Here is a 20,508-nt window from a genome sequence, read left to right on the forward strand (position 1 = left end):
GTAAGGGGTAGTTTTTATCAGCCAGTCTTTCCTCACTGAAAGGATTTACATTAAAAAAAATTTGTTTTTGGAAAAATCTTAAAAATATACCAAAGTAGAGAAAATAGTATCATTTACCACTGTGTACCGTCTGTCACCCAGCTTCAAAAATTACCAATACCAGGTCGCTCCTATTTCATCTATATTTTCATCCTCCTCTCCAAGATGATTTTGACGTCAGTCCCGTTCTTCACATTATGTATTCTGTAAATACTTCAGTATGTGGCAGAGACTCCAATGTAATGCTGGAAAGTAGCCTCTCTCTCCAGAGTCCATGATTACCTGCCGTCTAGGGGGTCCTCATAAAGCTAAAGGCTGCTGGGTTCTCCTCGGTGCTGTTTTGGCAGAGGCTGCCTTATTCATTACTGTTATGGCCACAGCCTTACATATAGATTTCAGTAACATTTGTTAAGTGAAACATTAATTTCCATAATCTTCATTATGAAAAGTAGGTTATATTTTTGGAAATGGTATGGAATAGGTGGAAACAGGTGACCCTCACATTCTGAATATAATCAGTTTCTAAATCTATATTGCATAGTGGATTTTCACAGGGCAGGAGCCTATATCTTCATTTTAAGTGGGAAAAATAACAGTACTTTCCCAGCCCACTGAGATCCCCCAACTGATTTCTCCAAATTTTACCCACACGCTCTTAAATAGGTTAGATATTTTCACATTGTTGCCCTAAACAAATAGGGCTGTGCAGGACCCTGAGTTTTTTGTTTTAAATTAATTTTATTGAAGTACAGTTGACTTAAAATGTGTTAATTTCTGCTGTACAGCACAGTGATTCAGTTATACATATACACACACACACACACACACACACACACACTCTTTTTCATATTCTTTTAGGGTTTATCACAGGATATTGAATATAGTTCCCTATGCTATACAGTAGGACCTTTTTATTTATCCATTCTATATATAATAGTTTGCATCTGCTAATCCCAAACTCCCAATGCATTCCTCCCCCACCCCCTTTTCCCCATTGGCAACCACAAGTCTGTTTTCTGTGTCTGTGACTGTTTCTGCTTTGTAGATAAGTTCATTTGTGTCATATTTTAGATTCCACATATAAGTGACATCATATAGTATTTGTCTTTTTCTGACTGACTTTCTGATAGTCTCTAGGTCCATCCATGTTGCTGCAAATGGCATTATCTCATTCATTTTTATGGCAGAGTAGTATTCCATTGTATATCTGTACCACATCTTTATCCATTCATCTTTTGATGGACATTCAGTAGATTGTTTCCATGTCTTGGCTGTTGTGAATAGTGCTGCTGTGAACAAAGGGGTGCATTTTATCTCTAAATTATAGTTTTAGGGCTCCAAATTTTTGAGACCACCAAGTTAAAGTTTCCTCCTTCCCCCTCTCCCTTTTTCCCTTCCTCCGTTGTACAGAGGGCTCCAACAGGCAGCCAAGGTAATAAAACACTATACAGAAACTGCAGACCAGGAATAGGAAAAGCAAGCTGCTTTGTTTAGTAGGGTAAATAGTAAGGTAAAGTGCGTTTCATGTGGCTTTTTGCTCTATTCGATGAAATCAGGAATTCACTAGCTTTTGATGACTGAAATAGCAGGCAGTTGCTCAAATAGTCGCTCTGGGTGTCTTCCTGATCTCCTGCTCTTTCTTCACTTGACCTCTGCATCCAGACAGTTGACATAAGTCACAGGTAGTCATCTTTTTCTTTCTCTTATTTTTCTAAGCAGTGTATTCTTCTCTGTTTCCATTGCTACTACTCCACGGTCAGGTCAGCGTCATGTCGCCTGGGTTATTGTAACAGAGAGTTTATTGGTTTCCCTCGTCCCTTCTGGCTGTTTACTGGAATCCTCTAGCAGTGAAAGTGACCCACTCAGAGTAATGAAGTCATGATGGAGAGGGGAGCTGGCTGAAATCCTGGACTTGGAGTTCTCTGAAAGCCTCATTAATCTTGAGCTCTGGCCTTCTAAGTATGATGTTCTTTGTGTTTGGAGTGCTGCTTTCTCTCTTCAGCCTATTCCCACAGGTCCATCCTCCCCATTTGTCTGTCAGGTTTCAGGGGGGACCTCGGGGAGACCGCACCCCCCACCTCACCCCCAGCACTGTCCCGTAGAACTTTCTGTGATGGTGGCAAATGTTCTGTATCATCCTTGCTGTCCCACACACTAGCTGCTAGCTATCCAGCATTTACACTGTGACTAGTGAGACTGAGTAGTTGAATTTTAAATTTAATTTTAACTACAGGTGTTAGGCGCCTTCACTTGTGCCCTCACAGCACCCTGTGTGTATTCCTCGCATCCAAACACTTACTGTAGTGTATGTTTTCCCAACATTTTGTTACTAAACATTTGCAAGTTGAAACAGTTTTATACTGTCCAGTCCTATACCCATCACCTAAGCTCTATCATTAATGTAATTAGTATACTTGGTTTTTGTTTTCTTTTGGCTGCGTCGCGCAGCATGCAGGATCTTAGTTCCCTGACCAGGGATCGAACCTGTGCCCCCTGCATTGGGAGCGCGGAGAGTCTTAACCACCGGACCGCCAGGGAAGTCCAGCATGCTTGTTTTTAACACATATCCATCTGGGCATGTCTCTATCCATCCATTCATTAATCCTTTTTTAAAAAATGTTTTTCAAAATAACATCAATACACAGGTCCCTAAATAACATGCATATCATCAGTAGTTTTGGGGGGGATTAAAATTTATATACAATAAAATGTCCACTTTGTCCAAGCATAAATCTGCTGGGCTTTGATAACCGCGTGTGCCTGTGTAACCCTGGCCTCCACCAGGGCTCGAGCGCTCAGCGCCCCGGAGAGCCCCTCCAGCTCCTGCCCGTGGTCCCCGCACCTTCCTGAGGGGTGACTTCGGATTTTTTTTTCCTGCAATGTCCCTTTACACACTGAAACACGTAACATCATGTTCCCTGTAAAAGAGAAGTGCTTTGGCTGCTTCGTGTCCATATGCGCCTTCTACACACGTTTGAACTTCAGAACAAAAATACTCTATTTCCTACCTAACAAGGTACAGCTCTTCTTATAAGCGAAGAAGTTCTCACCTGTACCCTGGTTGAGAAGATACATTTCCAACAATCACTGTGTCTGTTACTGGCTGTTACTAATTACTACTCTGAGTCCATCACTGTCCTGTTCAGTATTCACTTATATAAAAACGAAATTGTAAAGTTAATTCCAACAGCATATTGTAAAATAAAAATGGGAATTAGAGAAAATGTGGTTAGTACAGTTTATTCTCCTTATTCATGGCACTTATATTCCATATGTCTTTACGAACGTTGAATTAGCAAATACTGAACCATTGTACGTGGGAGGAAATTCAGGGTTAGGATCCTGCAAGGCCTCAGGTCACTACATGTTTGTTAGCAGATCAAAACATAACTTTGTTTTGTGTATGTTTCTGTTTAAAAATATCTTATTTAATATATATTATTGATTGACTAACATTGAACTCATGGCCAGCAGCATTATCATTCATGTCTGAATGAAGCTTATCTAACAAACTTATTTTCTTTTATTTAATTAAAAAATTTTGTTTTAGTTTTTTGCCCGCTCTGCGTGGCTTGCAGGATCTTAGTTCCCCGACCAGGGGGCGAACCCATGCCCCCTGCAATGGAAGCGCGGAGTCCTAACCACTGGACTGCCGGGGAATTCCCTAAACATATTTTCTTCGAAAGGCACAGTACAGTCTCTTGCCCTTAGTAACACTAGGCAACACTATGCTTGGGGGCCATTTTAAACAGTGAAATAACCAAAAAAAAAAAAAACCCACAAGAATAAAAAAATGACACCAAATACACTGTAGAAAGGACACTTGCTTATAACATGAGAGCTCACACAGGAAGAAAAAGTATCACCTTGTTTGACTTCAGCTCGGAACGTGCACTTTGAGGGACTCAAGTGTGCCACCATTCTGCACATTCACATGTCCTCAAATGACTGCCAAGGCACCCTGAATATTAATTTGGGGATTACACATGAATTGGAGGGGGTCACAAATGCATTTTCGGGAGTGGGCAAATTCTGAGATACAGAATCTGTGAATTGTGAGGATTGACCGTATATACAAATAAACGTGTATAAATAAGCAAAGAGAAAATGTGCAAAGCTACTACAGTCCTGAGTCTGTAATTAGTCACGAGGTCAGAGTTGATATATATGGCATCCTTTGTCAACTTCCTGTTCCATACTTCTCATGCCTTCGGCTGGAACCTCAGCCACTCTGGCTTCTTTACCTGATGGCGTAACCCAGACCTTTGTTCCTGAAGGGTCTGAGTGCTTAACTGTTCTGTTTTTGGTTGCTGTAGTTTTTAATTAACCTTTAGTATTGGGCATGGAAGTACTAACACCCTAGAGAATCCGCTGGGTTCCAGATGTAGCCCTCTTTGCCACTCCTGTATAGCAGCAAACGCCATTTTTCCTTGATAAGCAACCACTTGCAGCTGGACAGCTAGCTGATGCTTTATCTCAGTTTCGTGCTGCATTATTAGGTTTGTATCTTGGAGCCAAAACCCTCAGTGGCCGTCCTAGTGAATTCTAATTTATAGTTCTTTTTTTTGGATAACATTTAAAATAAATATTATTTACTGTTTAAGTAAAATATTTAAAAATATATATAGGATTCTGGGTGAAGTAGGTTAATAAATGCATAACAGTCAAATGCGTGTGTATCCAACATAAGAGAATTTTCCATGTAACTTAAGTTACAACTGTAAGTACCAGGAAAAATTCAAGATAATTTTGACAGAACACTTTTCTCAGTGTATTATAGTCATCCCTAGGTTTTGTGGGCTCTATGGCTTTTGTCAAAGCTACTCAAGTTTGCCATTGTAGCATGAAAGCAGCCTTAGGCAGTGTGTAATGAAGGGGCGTGACTGTGTTCCAGTAAAATTTTATTTACAAAAACAGTTTGCTGAGCTCTGCTCTAGTAAGTGGGCACACATCAGTTAATGATACCAGATACAGTGTTATATTCCACTCTTCTTGTTCTAACACCTTTAGAATCCATTCCCACATGTTCCATGGGTTTCTGCTAGTTTATCAGCAAAGTCTTGCAGTTCTTTTGGTGTGTAAACTATTTTTCTTAGGTCATAGTGTATATACCTGCTAGTGACATCTGGAATGGTTAGGGTGGGTCTGAGTGAGCATCCCCTTTCATGGCATCTTCCCTAAGTAGTCCTAGGAATTGTAAGCAGTGGAAGGCTAGGTTTCTCTGATAGTGGAAGGCAAGCTGCTTCTACTGGTAAAGGAAGCTCAGAAGGGCTGGGAGGTTTAAGTTGGTCAGTTTCATCCAGGTACAACCAGATGTCTCCATTCGAAGTTTGAGGATTCCATTCTTTACTAATACGTGTCCTGAATTTCACAGGCGAAACTTGGCGAGACTCTGAATTCGACTATTGTTTTAATTCAACAGCCCTCAAAATTAAATTTTGTGCCTGATTTTCAGCTAAATCAGCTCTGTGGCTACAAAAAAAATAAAAAAAGAGAGAGATGGTTTCAAGGCTGCCATGGAATCTCTCAGACTGAGTGGAGCTAGGAGTTAGCCCCGAGCTTGTTATTTTCTCTCTGTAAGTGCTCTAGTGTGCTCAGAGGAAGCCACCCCACGTTGCAGTCCTTATATTCATCATTACTGCTATGATGGTCAAGTGCAGCAGCCACTTCGGTTTCCAAGGCATGTGCCTCAGTTAGTACTCATTTTCTGTCAACCACAAACGATATCTTCATTAATTGATTCTACTGCCTGCTACAGATGACTAACCTCTTGTTTCTCATTGACAGGGAACTCAGCCCTGCACTCAAGCTCAAGGGCATGACCAAACCAATCCTTAAATCCCATGTTTGTGGCTCTCTTAGAACCACTCCTAGTACCATTTGTGTATAAAAGTCTGGGTCCCTGCAGGAGACAGAAACCGCAGGTGATTTTAAAGGGGGAAGTTTAATATAAAGAATTATTATGATGGGAGGGTGACCATAATGATGTAGAGAGAACTCTGCAGGATAGTCTAGGACTGAGAGACACTCCCCAAGGAAGGGCCAACTTGGAGGGGGACCCTCTCCTCAAGGCTGGGGTTCAGACTTCATCGGAGACAGTATAGTTGCAGGCTAGGGTTGCTGGTAGGAAAGTGCGCTGAGTTGTCGGGGATAGAGCTGGTCCACAGTGGCTGCGGAAGCGAGAAACCACCTTCTCAGGTGTAGGTGAGCCCCAGCTGGTGGGCTTGGGTGTGGGGGGGAGTTGGGGTGCTGCTGTGGGTGTGAAGCCTGGAGTACATGGCGTCCTGCTTGGGAGGGGGTGTGTGACCAAGGCTCCAGGTGGCTGAGGGACTGGATCCCTGGGTGTACGGCTAGGCCAGGGCACCACTGGATGTCCTCCCCGCTGCACGCCACGCAGCAGGAGCCAGAAGGAAGTAAAGGCAGCAGTGGGGACCAGGAGGTGTCCTTCCTGCAGTGCCCCTTCAGCACCCTTTCCTGACAAAGCCTAACACTGTGCTCAGCGTAAAGAAGAATGCTTACACGCTCCGGCCCGTCATTACAGTCAAGAGCTGAAGGATGAATTCAGAGCCGAGAGGCAGCACGTTGGTTGAAAATTGGCCTGGTCAGTCGGATCGTATTATTCTACTCACGATTCCTCGCCAGCTCCCGATTTTGCTAAGAGTGAAGCCAAAGCTGTACCTAGTCGGACCCTCTACTACTACTCTGACCTCATCTTATTTGTTATCTCCCTTTTTGGCTCTGTGGTAGCCATCCTGACCTCCCTGCTGTTTCCACGACATACCTGGCATGCTCCTGACCCAGAGCCCTTGCACTAGCTGGCCCTTCTTCTTGGCAAGCTCTTATCCTAGTAGATATCTGCCTGGTGAGTCCTCACTTTCTTCAAGTAGGTCTTTGCTCAGATGTCAACTTCTCAATGAGGCCCTTGACCACCTTAGTTAATACTGAAAGCCCCGCCACTCCTGACCCCCCTCATGCAGCTCTACTTTTTACCTACCTTACTTTGTAATTCACTCCTTTCTTATGTCTGTCTCCTGCTACTATAATGTCAGGTGCCATGAGTGATAGAGGTTTTTGTTTTGCTCACTTATCCCAAGTATCTAGAACAGTGCCTGGTGCCCTGTAGATGCTCAGTAAGTTCTTGATTATTGTAGTGGACTCTAATATTCGTTGAAGTGAAATTCTAGTTTAACAAAGCAATTCTAATTTTGTTGTTGAACAACAAATTATAAATATTTTTGGTAGTACCGTGTTAGGCAGTTTTCCTTGCATTTTGTAGACTGGGTACATTCTTTTGACTAACTAGGTCGATATGGGTATATTTTTGGGTGGCTTCTACTCTATAAAATGAAGCACTGTTTGTACTTTATTGTTACTTTCTCTAGGTCGCTTTTCAGCTTCTGTGACTTTTCTCATCTAAGTAAATGAAGGAGGCCGACAGCTATTTTTTAAACATTTTATTCTTTAGAATTAAGTCTTGGTTCGTGGAAAGTTAATTTATTATTATTTTTATTTGTTTTTAGGTGCTGAATGTGGAGTAAATGCAGATGTTGAGAAACATCTTGAATTGGGCAAGAAACTTCTTGCGGCTGGACAGCTAGCTGATGCCTTATCTCAGTTTCATGCTGCAGTAGGTTTGTATCTCAGAACCAAAACACTCAGTGGCCATCTTAGTGAATTCTAATTTATAACCCTTTTTCTGGATAACATTTAAAATAAATATTATTTATTGTTTAAATAAAATATTTTAAAATACAGGGTTCTGGGTGAAATAGATTAATAAAAGCACAATATTTGAATACATACGTATCTAACGTAAGATTTTTCCACGTAATTGAGACTTAACAACTATTAAGTACTAAGAAAAATTCAAGATAATTTTGACAGAACACTTTTCTCAATGTATTATAGTCATCCCTAGATATCCTCACAGGATTGGTTCCAGGGCCCCCTCGGATGCTTAAACCTGTGGCTACTCGAGTCCCTTATATAGAATAGTGTAGTATTTGCATGTAACCTACACACATCCTCTCGTATACTTTAAATCATCTCTAGATCACTTATAATACATAATGTAGTACAAATACTATATAAACAGTTGTAAATGTAATGCAAATGCTATGTGAATAGTTGCGCAGCGAATTTTTTCCCGAATATTTTCTGTCTGTGGTTGTGGAACCTGTAGGTACAGAGGGCCGACTGTATATATTTTTCTGCCTCCTTAAGCAGATTTCACTGAATACAGTTTTAATTTTCTTGATGATTCTTGATCAGTATAATAGTTACTTTGAGGCCCTTGGGGGATCCTGCAGTTCATCTCCTGTTCATGGTTGGTCAGACTCTCTCTACCCCTTAGGCTGTTGCTTTTCTTATTGCTCACTTGTGTCTGTCTGTAGCATCAACTATCTTTGCAGTGTGTAATCTGTTGGGACTGTGAGAAACGAGGTGACCAGAGTAAACAGGTTGTGAATGAGGTCTTAGAGGATTTTCTTATGAGTCACTACATAAAGTTCTTTGCTAAAGCTTTTTGATATCGTTATTCCTCATTCTTTTTTTTTTTTTTTTTTTTTTTTTTTTTGTGGTGCGCGGGCCTCTCACTGCTGTGGCCTCTCCCCTTGCGGAGCACAGGCTCCGGACACGCAGGCTCAGCGGCCATGGCTCACCGGCCCAGCCGCTCCGCGGCATGTGGGATCCTCCCGGACCGGGGCATGAACCCGTGTCCCCTGCATTGGCAGGCGGACTCTCAACCACTGTGCCACCAGGGAAGCCCTCCTCATTCCTTTTTTATTTACTTATATATACTTACCTTTATTTGGGATAGTTAAGAGTGACAAGTCAACCTGCAGAGTAATGAGTAGTGTATTTTTAATAAGATATAGTTCTGCTCACCAGAAGAATTATCCTATTGTTGTAACTTACTATATAAGCAAAAAGTAGTTAGGTTTTGGTTTGGTGATATTTTTCTTCATGCTTTTTCTTGAACTTAGATTTTTATTACTGACGTTACTAGCTCTCTGGAATAATAGGAAACCTAGATTTTAATCTTGGCTTTGCACTTGATAATTCTGTGACATTGGTCAAGTTACGTAAGAAAGTGTAGGCTTAAAGAAGTGACCTGCACATTCCCAGCAGTTTCACTTTGCCACCGAAAAAAGGACTTTCTGTGAAGATTAGATGAGAGAAATGTATATAAAGATTTCTTTGAAAATAGGGGACAGTTACATGTGTAAGGTATGTAGAAATACTGTATCTTCGAAAATTAAGACTTTTCTAAAAGCAAATTTACTATGTTAATAGGGTTTTCTTAACTATGTGGAGCTTCTAAGGGGAAGGTTTTTCCATTTCAGTGACTAGCTCACCTTGGAAAGTTGTAGTTAATTGGTACTATTTGCAGTAGTTACTTTTCGCTAGAGACGGTATACTGTGTGACCGGGTCATTCCTAAGTCCACACTTTCTCTGGTGATTTGAGTTGTCTTCAGTGCTGCAGCACGGTAATTAACATTTTTTCAGTTATTGTCTTAGATAAAGCATGTCTTAAAAAAAAAAAACTGATTCTTCCTTGCTACCATGAGAATATTTGCAGAAACATATACCTTCTACTTATTTTATACTTTAATATTTGCTTTCTTCTTTTGCGGTACGCTGGCCTCTCACTGTTGTGGCCTCTCCCATTGCGGAGCACAGGCTCCGGACGCGCAGGCTCAGCGGCCATGGCTCACGGGCCCAGCCGCTCCGCGGCACGTGGGATCTTCCCGGACCGGGGCACGAACCCGCGTCCCCTGCATCGGCAGGCGGACTCTCAACCACTGCGCCACCAGGGAAGCCCTATTATTTGCTTTCTTTACTCTCACAAATTAATAAGAACGTTAAGGGCTGTGGCATCTTGTTAACGTCGTTTAAAATGACTGCCTGTTTTTTGTTAGCTTCACTGCCATACAAGAATTCTAGAGATGGCTCTTCCCCAAAAATAACCAATAACATATTATTATCTACACTGAAAGATGTAAATTAGTAAAGCTAAAACATGGTAATTTATTTGTGAAATTGAGTAAAGGGAAAAAGTGAGACACTGCTAGTGCCTTCAGAATTCAAATAGCAGTGTCATTTTGTTCATCGTAATTTGGCAAGTAACAGTGGTTCTCAAATGGTACACTTAGCATAATTTGAGGAAGACCTGTGTAGTTTGAGATAGTCATCATTTTAGTTTATGTAAAATAACTAACCATAGAAAATAGAGTTTAAATTGTAGTTGATGGGAGTATACGGTAGGTAGTGATAGGGTGATGTGGTGTCATGGCCTATTGAGTCTCTTATGAGATGTTTGTTTATCAGAAAAGAACTGTAGATCTTCTATTTCAATTGTCTCATTTACCAAACATCCAGTTTAGTATGGCCATGTTTACTGCTTCAGGTAACCCAGTGAGTTAGTGAAAGCCTCTTGCTAACAGTGAATTAGTCCAGGTCTCCTGACTTCTAGACTAATAAGTTATGCAGTTACTCTAGTTACTGCAGTAGATCAAAGAGCTGCGCTACTGTAAAATGTACAATAATTTTTTGTGGTAAAGTGTCACCCATATTTTAGTACATTGCTTTAAACTGACTATAAAAATTCATTAAATGTTTATACTTCCCAACTTCTGAATTTTGTAATGTACTTTATCTCTTTAACTTTTCCTGTGATTAGAAATTGATGTTAGAGTTTGTAATAGAATTTGGCTAGTGGCATTGGGCATATCAGTGACTCATTTTTTATTATAATGTTATAGCTGACATGATTTATGGCTGTGACACCCCTTTCCCATTTTCATATTTGAAAAATTACTTGGTTACATTTTGAATACTACTTAGGCATGGTATGTTTGATAATTACATTTTTACACAATAAAAGGTTTATGTATTAAAACTCAATAGCAACACAAATAATTGTAGTACAGATCTATTGGTTATTTGGTTTGAAATTTCTTTGCATCTGGTGTATAAATAATTTTTGGCAAGAATTTTAAGATTTGGAACTTAAATACTCTTGATCTGTTGGAAACTGTGATTTAATGAAGAGTGTTGGTATCACTTTCTAAATAGTCTCCTGAAACAGTTGCATCTATTTCACTATTATGACGTAGTCAGACACAGGTTTTGTTTAGAGATTTTATCATCAGAGAAAACCACAGTGCAGGTGTGAGGATGCCCTGCCTCTCATTTCTACAGCATGGTCTTATGGGGATAAAGAGTCCTAGGGTCTGAAACATTTCTTTGGTAGACCTTACAGAGTGTCTTAGGTGTATCTGGCATGAATGAATGTCTAAAGTGGTGGATTAAATGGTGGGCATGAATGAAATGATAGGTTTCTCCAATTGCTTGGTAAGATAACCAGTATCACACTTTACATAATCTGGCTAAGTCAAAAAAAAAATCCATGGCTTCATTAATTTGGTACTTAAACATATTGTGGTGCTTTCCCATTGCATTTGAACTTTACTTGTGAAATGGGGATGGACATTACTATTCACATTTACACAAAAGGACACAGTGTATTCTAGTGACCTTCAAAGGTCACATTCCAGTTCAGAAGATTGTGAACTTCTTAAGGATAAGTACTATCTTATTATTGTTATTACTATTATTATTTTAGTCTCTGGTGGTGCTCAGTAAAAGTTTGAATGAATGAAGGGGAAGAGTTGCGTTCGCTGGGAGAAAGAATGAAAAGTTTTCTGTACCTTTGCAAGCGTGGTGTTCACCCCGCTGCCACCATTTACAGAATCATTCGTAATTGGCTTTCTGATGTTTTTCTCCAGATAGTAGTTGTATTTTCTTTATTAGGGCTAATTTTCTCACATTTGAATTGTTTGATAGTTTTAGGATTACACCTTAAATTCATTTCTCATATTCAAATTTTGAATAAACTAGTACAACAATTTGACATGTTTTCAAATGAAGTCTGGTGTTTGCAGATGTAGGCTTGCATATAATTTAAATAATGAACTGTATCATATTCGGATGGATAATAGGAAAAGTGATTATTTTCAAGGTTATCAAATCTTGTATTGTGAGAAACTAAGCATGAGTTTCTTAAACCAATTCTTGTTCAGTTGCTACTTCCTGCATAATGATTTAGGAATGGACACTAGTTCTGGGAACTGATGGTATTTTAAGATGAAGAGCCAGGGAAGGCTATTTTGATGTTTGCCATTCAAGTGACCTTATACCACTAAGCACATTGATTCTTGATTCATAGGTTGAACCATTGACATCTGATTCCTTATTTTTATAGATTCAGTGTTATAAATTGGGGTTCCAATCCCATTTCATATCTTAAAAATACCTAAAAACTGAATAGCAAAATAAGTGAAAGTGAGTGCCCCAGAAATACTTTATATAGACATTTGTTATGTATGTATAATCAAATACTTAATAAAAAGCTTTGTCATACTTAATCTTTGGAGGTTTTTCTACATAGACTGAAATGGTCAGGTTTTTTCCAAATAGAAGTCCATTGCAATTTTTGCTGAAGGTGCCTTCTTGATAAAATGCCCGAAGCCAGCAATAAGCATTCTTCTTTTCTTGAAAGAGGGTCATACTGTATTCAAAATTAGCAACACCTGTTTTTGAAAATGCCATTGCTCATTTTGTGGGGGAGATGATCTGAGTGTCCTGGTGAGGCACGTCTCTTTGAGAGCCATGTCTGTGCTGACTTCTCTGGGTCCCTGGCTTATTCCTGGCAGGTCTCAGTGTTGAGTGGATGTGGGACTGTCCCTTGTTGGAGTTATCAGGAATTTGTTTCCATTTCCTTTCATTTGATTACAAGGTGCTATAGAGACACGAAAAATAAATTCACTCAAGGAATGTATTTTTTTCTAGAGTGAGGTAAGCATATAAATAATTGATATCAGGAGGTAGTGATAAGTGTTAGGTGCTGTGGGAGATATATATTATAGAGTGTTATGGAAACCGAAGTAATGGAAGGTTTATTTTCACATGTGTAATCAAAAAAGTCATTTGAGCTGTGCCTCAGAGATGGAGTAGGTTTTGGACATATGAAGATGTGTGGTGTAAACTCTAGGCCTTAAATCATGTCATTTCTAGTATTTCTTACTCTTCGATTAGTGTAAATAAGTCATGGAGAACTTAACTTTTTTTTTCCTTTTTAAAATTTTTTATTTTATATTGGAGTATAATTGATTAACAATGTTGTGTTAGTTTAAGGTGTATAGCAGGGTGATTCAGTTATAAAGATACATGTATCTATTCGTTTTCAAATTCTTTTCCTGTTTAGGTTATTACAGAATATTGAGCAGAATTCCCTGTGCTTTGCAGTAGGTCCTTGTTGGTTATCTGCTTTAAATATAGCAGTGTGTACATGTCAATCCCAATCTATCCCTCCCCCTCCTCCCCCCTGGTAACCATAAGTTTGTTCTCTAAGACTATGAGTCTCTTTCTGTTTCATAAATAAGTTCATTTGTATTCTTTTTTTTTCTTAGATTCTTTGTATAAGCAATATCATGTATTTGTCTTTCTCTCTCTGACTTAACTCCACTTAGTATGATAATCTCTAGGTCCATCCATCGTGCTGCAAATGGCATTATTTCATCCTTTTTAATGGCTGAGAAATATACCATTGTATAGATGTACCACATCTTCTTTATCCGTTCATCTGTCGATGGACATTTAGGTTGCTTCCACGTCTTGGCTATTGTAAACAGCACTGCAGTGAACATTGGGGTGCCTGTATCCTTTTGAACCATGTTTTTCTCCGAATACATGCGTAGGAGTGGGTAACTTCTTTAAAATTAATGAATATAAAAGTAATCCATGTTCATTGTGAAACATTTTGGAATATGTATATGAACTATATAAAGAAGAAAATCCAGTCTCTGCCCACGTAACTACTGTTGACCTGAAGTGAATTTCCTTCTGCTTTCAGACACAGTCACTGTAAGTTTCACTAATTCTTAGATGTCAGATCATTCTTATGGCCAGTTGTGCTGACCAAGTGCCATATATTTTACATTTATTGCGCATTCTAAATCAAATATGAATTGAACCAGAAATATTATATATCTGGCTAGTATGCGCTAAATATAGTTCCTCTGTTTCTTACTCATTCTTCAAGCTAATTACAATTTTTGTGGGAAATAACCTGTATTTCCCACAAAGTCATTAGCAAAGGCTACTGACTTTGCTCTTTTTTCCTTACCTTCCAAGGGAAATTGATCAGGGAAGAAAGTTCAGTGATGCTTAGCTGGGAACATATATGGATTTTTTGTTTTTTTATTTTAGATTTAAGGAAAAGAAGTCTTATATTGTTAAAATGCCCAATTCTCTTATTTTTTCAAAAATAGTCCTGTTTTTCCCCTGACTGCCTCATTCTTTTGCTTTTTTTATTGTAGTAAAATATACATAACAAAATTTACCATTTTAACCATTTTTAAGCATGTAGTTCAGTGGCATTAAGTGCATTCACATCGTTGTGCAACTGTTACCACCATCCATCTCCAGAACTTTTTCATCATCCCAGACTGAAGCTCTATACCCATTAAACAATTGTTCCCCATTTCTGATCCCCGTCTCTTCTCGGTCCTTCCTTGGCAACCACCATTCTAATTTCTGTCTCTATAAATTTGACTACTCTAGGTACCTCATAGAAGTAGAATTGTACAATATTTGTCTTTTTGTGTCTGGCTTATTTCACTTAGGATGATGTCTTCAGGGTTCCTCTGTAATGTAGCATTCATCAGAATTCCATCCCTTTTTTAAGGCTGAATATATTCCACTGTATGTGTATACCACATTTTATTTATCTACTCATCCACCGGTGGACATTTAGGTTGTTTCCACCTTTGGGCTATTGTGAATAATGTCACTGTGAATATGGGTGTACAAATACCAGCTTTCAGTTCTTTTTTTTTAAAGGTTATACTTCATTTATAGTTATAAAATATTGGCTATATTCCTCATATTGTACAATGTATCCTTGTAACTTATACCTGATATTTTGTGCCTCTTAATCCCCTACCCCTATATTGCCCCTCCCCTTTTCCCTCGCCCCCACTGGTAACCACTAGCTTGTTCTCTATATCTGTGCGTCTGCTTCTTTTTTTTGTTATATTCACTAGTTTGTTGCATTTTTTAGATCCCACATATAAGTGATATCATACAGTATTTGTCGTTTTCCGTCTGACTTATTTCACTTAGCATAATGCCCTCCAAGTCCATCCATGTTGCTATAAATGGCAAAATTTCCTTCATTTTTATGGCTAATATCCCATTGTATATATATACACATCTTCTTTATCCATTAATCTGCTGATGGACACTTAGGTTGCTTGCATGTCTTGGCAGTCAGCTTTCATTTCTTTTGGGTATGTGTACTCAGAAGTAGAATTGGTGGTTCATAGGGTGATTCTGTGTTCAGTGTGTAAGGAGCCTCCGTATTGTGTTTCACAGCAGCCACACCAGTTTACATTCCCTCCAGCAGTGCACAGGGGCTCCAAGTTCTCCACACTCTTACTAATCCTCCCTCCCTCCCTCCCTTCCTCCCTCCCTTCCTTCCTTCCTTCCTTCCTTCCTTTCTCCCATTCTCCCTTTCTCCTTCTTCTTTCCCTTTCTTTTCCTTTTCTTTTTCTCTTTCTTTCTTTCCTTTCCTTCTCCCTTTCTGTCTTCTTTTTCTCCCCTTTCTTATCCTAATGGGTGTGAAGTGGTATCTCAGTGTGGTTTTGATTTGCATTTTCCTAATGATTAGTGATGTTGAGCATCTTTTCATGTGCTTATTGGCCATTTGTGTATCTTCTTTCATATATGGTTTTATAGCCTGTTTTCTCTTCCTGCCTTATCTCCCCCCAGCAGTACTTCAGGTAGTTTTCAATGCCGTTAACAACTCCTTAAAATCATAATTTTGAGTGATTATATACTATCCTGCCATATAGGTTCCCATACTGTAATGTTTTACAAATGATAAGACCTTCAGGGATAGAACTTTTAGGGAATTTTAGTTGTAAATCTTATGGTAGTGAATATCTGTGTGCATAAATATTTATTTTTTTAAGGTACATGACGATTTGGTCAAGATAATTTTTAAGAAAACAAAATGTATATATATTGCTTTTTAGAAGGATTGTTTGGCAGCATGAGGTTTACTTCTCATTGAATTTACTCCTTCCCCCATTTTGTAGGTGCTGAGCAGAGTAGAGTTAGTTCAAGCACCTAACTCATCTGTCTGCTTTCCTTCCTTCAGATATTGTTAACGACTCTAGCCTTACTCTCTGGTCTCACTCTCTCTTCCATTCTCCTTTGTCCCATGGTCTGTACCTTTACTTCTTCACTGCCATTTTAGTTGGAGTTTGGGAGAGAGCAGTTGCACATTCAGTATATCAGTTTAAATGGAAGTCTGTAATTTTCTAAAATCCTGTGAGTAAGTGCAAAGTCCATATTCTCAATCAGAATTTCACTTAAGAAAATTTCAACAAAGACAAACAGAATTGCAAACAGAATTGGATACTTATAAAAGTTAAGAGTTGAATATAGTTAATATTCTAGACCAAAGGTAGGCAAACTTTTTTCCCTAAGGGACCAGATAATAAATGTTTTAGGCGTTGCAGCCACGTAGTGTCTTGCATATTTTTCTATTTTTTTGACAACTCTTTAAAAATTTAAAGAATATTAACTTGAAGTCTGTGGGTTGTTTTGGGCTCAGAGGCTACCAGTTTGCTGAGCCCCTGTTCTGGATTTATTTGCAGTGATCTTGCTAGGCAAAATGACCCAGTATTGATGAAGAAATTCTTTTCTTAATGCCTTTGCTAGTAGAATTGCAAACTCTAATACTGTTCAGATGACTTGGTTTTTTGAATAAAGTACTGAGAGTTAATATTTGTTATTTTAATTTTCAGATGGTGACCCTGATAACTATATTGCTTATTATCGGAGAGCTACTGTCTTCTTAGCTATGGGCAAATCAAAAGCAGCACTTCCTGATTTAACTAAAGTGATTGAATTGAAGATGGATTTCACTGCAGTAAGTTCATCTAAATTTTCTTTAAAGGAAAATTTAAGGAAACTCGGAAGAGGTGATTTGTTTCTTAAGGTGAAGACTGGCATGCTAGGCATAGCTGGAGGATGTAGAAAGCCACTCTGATGTAGTGGACCAGGCAACAAGAGAAACTCAGTCCCTGGAATCAAAGGCCTGTGTGAAGGAGGCACAGGGGAGTGGGTACATTAGGTGATTTTTAGAAGGTTGGTAGTGATGTTAGCCTTGTGGTTTAGAAGGATATCTGTGTGGAGGATGGAGTGTAGGGCAAGATGTGAGGCTGAGAAATGAGCTGATTAAGAGACTGTTGAACTAAGAGGCTGTCAGGTGGCTGATGACAGTTTCAATTAAGGGTGTGGTGGGAAGAATAAAGAAGACGGTGTAGCTTAATTAAGCAGTGGTTTGTGATGAGAGTACAGTGCTGAATGACACAAGAGTCCTGCCCTGAACCAACACTCAAGCTTCAGAAGTGGAGGAATTTACGGTCTAACAGGATATCTTGACAATTGGCAGGTCACTGTAATAGCTTAAAATAATAGGACCCAATTATATTGTTTCAAAATTAATTTGGTAATTCACTTATTGTTTATGTCCTGCCATAATCCAGAAAGTATTCGAGATGATTGATTAGATATGGGTGAACATTTGGTTTGAAATATTACTATTATTTTAAGATGGAATTCACAAGTGTCAGTTTTTTCTTTATTACTTTACCCAGCTAAGCATAACCTTCCACAGAGGTTAAGTACCTCATTTTCCTAGTATTATAGTACTTATTAGCTAGTTGAAGTGGCTTTAATCTTGCTTTTTATGTGTGTTGATGCATTTTACAGAGGATTAGGGAAGTTTTTAAGTACTGTAAAAGTAATATATAAGTTTTAGTAGAATATTGGTGTGGTTTCTGTCTTATGGTAGACATTGATCATCAGAGAGTTGGTATTCTTGGGAGAGATGGGATTATGCGCATTAGAAGAGGAATATCAGAGATGATTGATGGATGTTAAAAGGAAGAGGCATTGTTATCCTGGTTATAGTGGAATAAATATGTGCATTAAGAGTTAATAAAAAAAAAAACTATTTCTAGTCCTTTGATTGGTAGAGTCCCAAATTATAACAACTTTTATTATAGTGGTAAAAAGTTATCATGCTGGCTTAAAGTACTTTTTAAGTGAGATATAACTCACATATCATCAAATTCACCCTTTTTTTTTTAAAGAATGTGACCATTTTTTAATATTTATTTATTTGGTTGCATCAGGTCTTAGTTGTGGCTCACCAGCTCCTTAGTTGGGGCACGTGGGCTCCTTAGTTGGGGCATGTGGGTTCCTTAGTTGCGGCAGGTGGGCTCCTTGGTTGCGGCAGGCATGCTCTTTAGTTGCGGCATGTTAACTCTTAGTTGCGGCATGCGTATGGGATCTAGTTCTCCGACCAGGGTTCGAACCTGGGCCCCCTGCATTGGGAGCGCGGAGTCTTGTCCACTGCGCCACCGGGGAAGTCCCCTCACCCTTTTTTAAAGTGTGCAATTCAGCAGTTTTTATTATATTCACAAGGTTCTGCAAACATCGTCATTATCTAGTTCCAGAGTGTTTTTATCACCCCCCACCCAAAGAAACCCTGTACCCATTAGGAGTCACCTCCCATTTCTGTCTTAGCCCCTGGCACCTTCTGTCTCTATGGATTTGTCTGACTTGGATATTTCATATAAACGAAATCATACAATATGTCGCCTTTTGTGTCTGACTTCTTTCACTTAGCATAATGTTTTCAAGTTTCATCCATATTGTAGTATGTGTCAGTAGTTCATTCCTTTTTATGGCTGAATGATATTCCATTGTATGGACATATCACATTTGCTTATTGATTTATTAGTTGATGGGCATTTGGTTTGTTTCTACTTTTTGGCTATTGCTATGAACATTTATGTCCAAGATTTTGTGAGGACACGTTTTCTTTTTTTTTTTGAGATATAGTAAAATGTATATTTAAAGGAAGCATACTTTAACAAAATTTATACACATTCATTGGTTCCAGGAATTATTCTCAGAGTGTGAAGTCAAATGGGCATAGGAAAATTTAATATTTCATTAATATTTCATTAGCTTATTTAGTTTTATTCTTTGTGTTTAAAGAAAATTTAGAAATTCATAGTACTCAGTATACTTTTTTTTGTTTTTCTAGGCAAGATTACAGAGAGGTCACTTGTTACTCAAACAAGGAAAACTTGATGAAGCAGAAGATGATTTTAAAAAAGTGGTAAGTTAAGTTCAATTTGTTTATGGCTCTGTGAAGATATTTTGAGTGAACATACTGAACTTATTTTTTTATATTAAGACATTTAATAATCATTTTATACCTGAAAGGGAAAATCATTGGATTTATGTGTGTAAGATCCATAGTTCCTGAATTAATATTTAGTGGCTGCCATCAAAGAATCATTTTAACAGATGGAAGGTAAAGTGTATGGAATAGATAAGTAACCCTAACTCAGTTTATATAGCTCATGTTCTGCCTTGTCCTCCATGAGAATCTAAAGATGTCAGCTGAGCTATTCTAAAAGTTGCCTGGGTGACCTGGGAAACCCTTTATTTGATTTGAAAGGAATAATGAAACAGATCTTAAGAGGAAATTTTGCAGTCACCCACATGACTACTTTAAAAAGTATAGTGTTTTGGGTTTGTTGGGGGAAGTGTTAGAGATTACATGTAATTGAAGGGGTTATATCCTGAAAAAGGATTTGAAGAGAGACAGCTAGCTAATGTCTTTATGCCCTCATGGGACTTGTTTTAAGACCTGCTTTTTTGTTCCACATGGATTTGATTCTGGAGGTCTAGAAAGGGTATGTCTATGTATATATATATATATGTATCTCCCATTGTTCATTATTTGCATTTTTGTAGTTTATCAAAATGCTTAGTTACCGTGATGATAACCACTATGAAAATAAAACTAAAATTTTTAATGTTTTCATAACCTTTGTCATAATATTCAGACAGGTGCAGACAAATCCAGAATACATTAGAAGTTAACTGTATTGAATCAGAAACTATCTCATGGTCTTAATAAAGTTCGATGTCATTTTCTGTTTATCTAATCTACCTTGCTACGTGGGAACGTGTTAGAGAGGAGGCTGAAGGACAGGTGATGGGGAGGTAAAGTGCTGGAGTGACCTTTCCCTAGCCTCGGTCCTTTGTACCCAGCAAGTGTCGTGTAAAAATTTGTTAAATGGATGAGTGATAAAACATAAGAATGTATTTCCTTCTTTTAAACAAATACTTAAATCTATTACTTAGAATTCTTTTCCAGTTACAAAGGCTAGAGTAGCCTTTTAGAAATACCACAATTTAGAATAAAGCTTTATCACAAATTAGTCCTTACTGAGTATTGAATATATCCTTTTGGAAAAGTGTGGATATGTCTTGAGTTAATGTCTTTTCTGTCATCAATATTAAAACCT

The 20,508-nt window shown here is 38.5% G+C and overlaps 1 protein-coding gene across 2 annotated transcripts in view; it reads left to right on the forward strand.

The window, feature by feature from the left end:
- DNAJC3 (DnaJ heat shock protein family (Hsp40) member C3) overlaps positions 1 to 20,508 on the forward strand; it is an 87,952-nt gene that overhangs the window by 11,684 nt on the left and 55,760 nt on the right. The window contains exons 1-4 of one of the 2 annotated variants that reach the window (XM_019921064.3): positions 6,580 to 6,640; positions 7,560 to 7,670; positions 16,918 to 17,042; positions 19,233 to 19,307. In XM_019921064.3, coding sequence (XP_019776623.1) covers positions 6,595 to 6,640; positions 7,560 to 7,670; positions 16,918 to 17,042; positions 19,233 to 19,307 — 357 coding nt within the window. In that variant the 5' untranslated portion in view covers positions 6,580 to 6,594. Of the gene's footprint in view, positions 1 to 6,579; positions 6,641 to 7,559; positions 7,671 to 16,917; positions 17,043 to 19,232; positions 19,308 to 20,508 lie in introns of those variants that run through there. The other variant, XM_019921063.3, reaches the window with a different exon arrangement.

This window comes from Tursiops truncatus, chromosome 18 (assembly GCF_011762595.2).
Source record: "Tursiops truncatus isolate mTurTru1 chromosome 18, mTurTru1.mat.Y, whole genome shotgun sequence".
Taxonomy (NCBI): Eukaryota; Metazoa; Chordata; class Mammalia; order Artiodactyla; family Delphinidae; genus Tursiops; species Tursiops truncatus.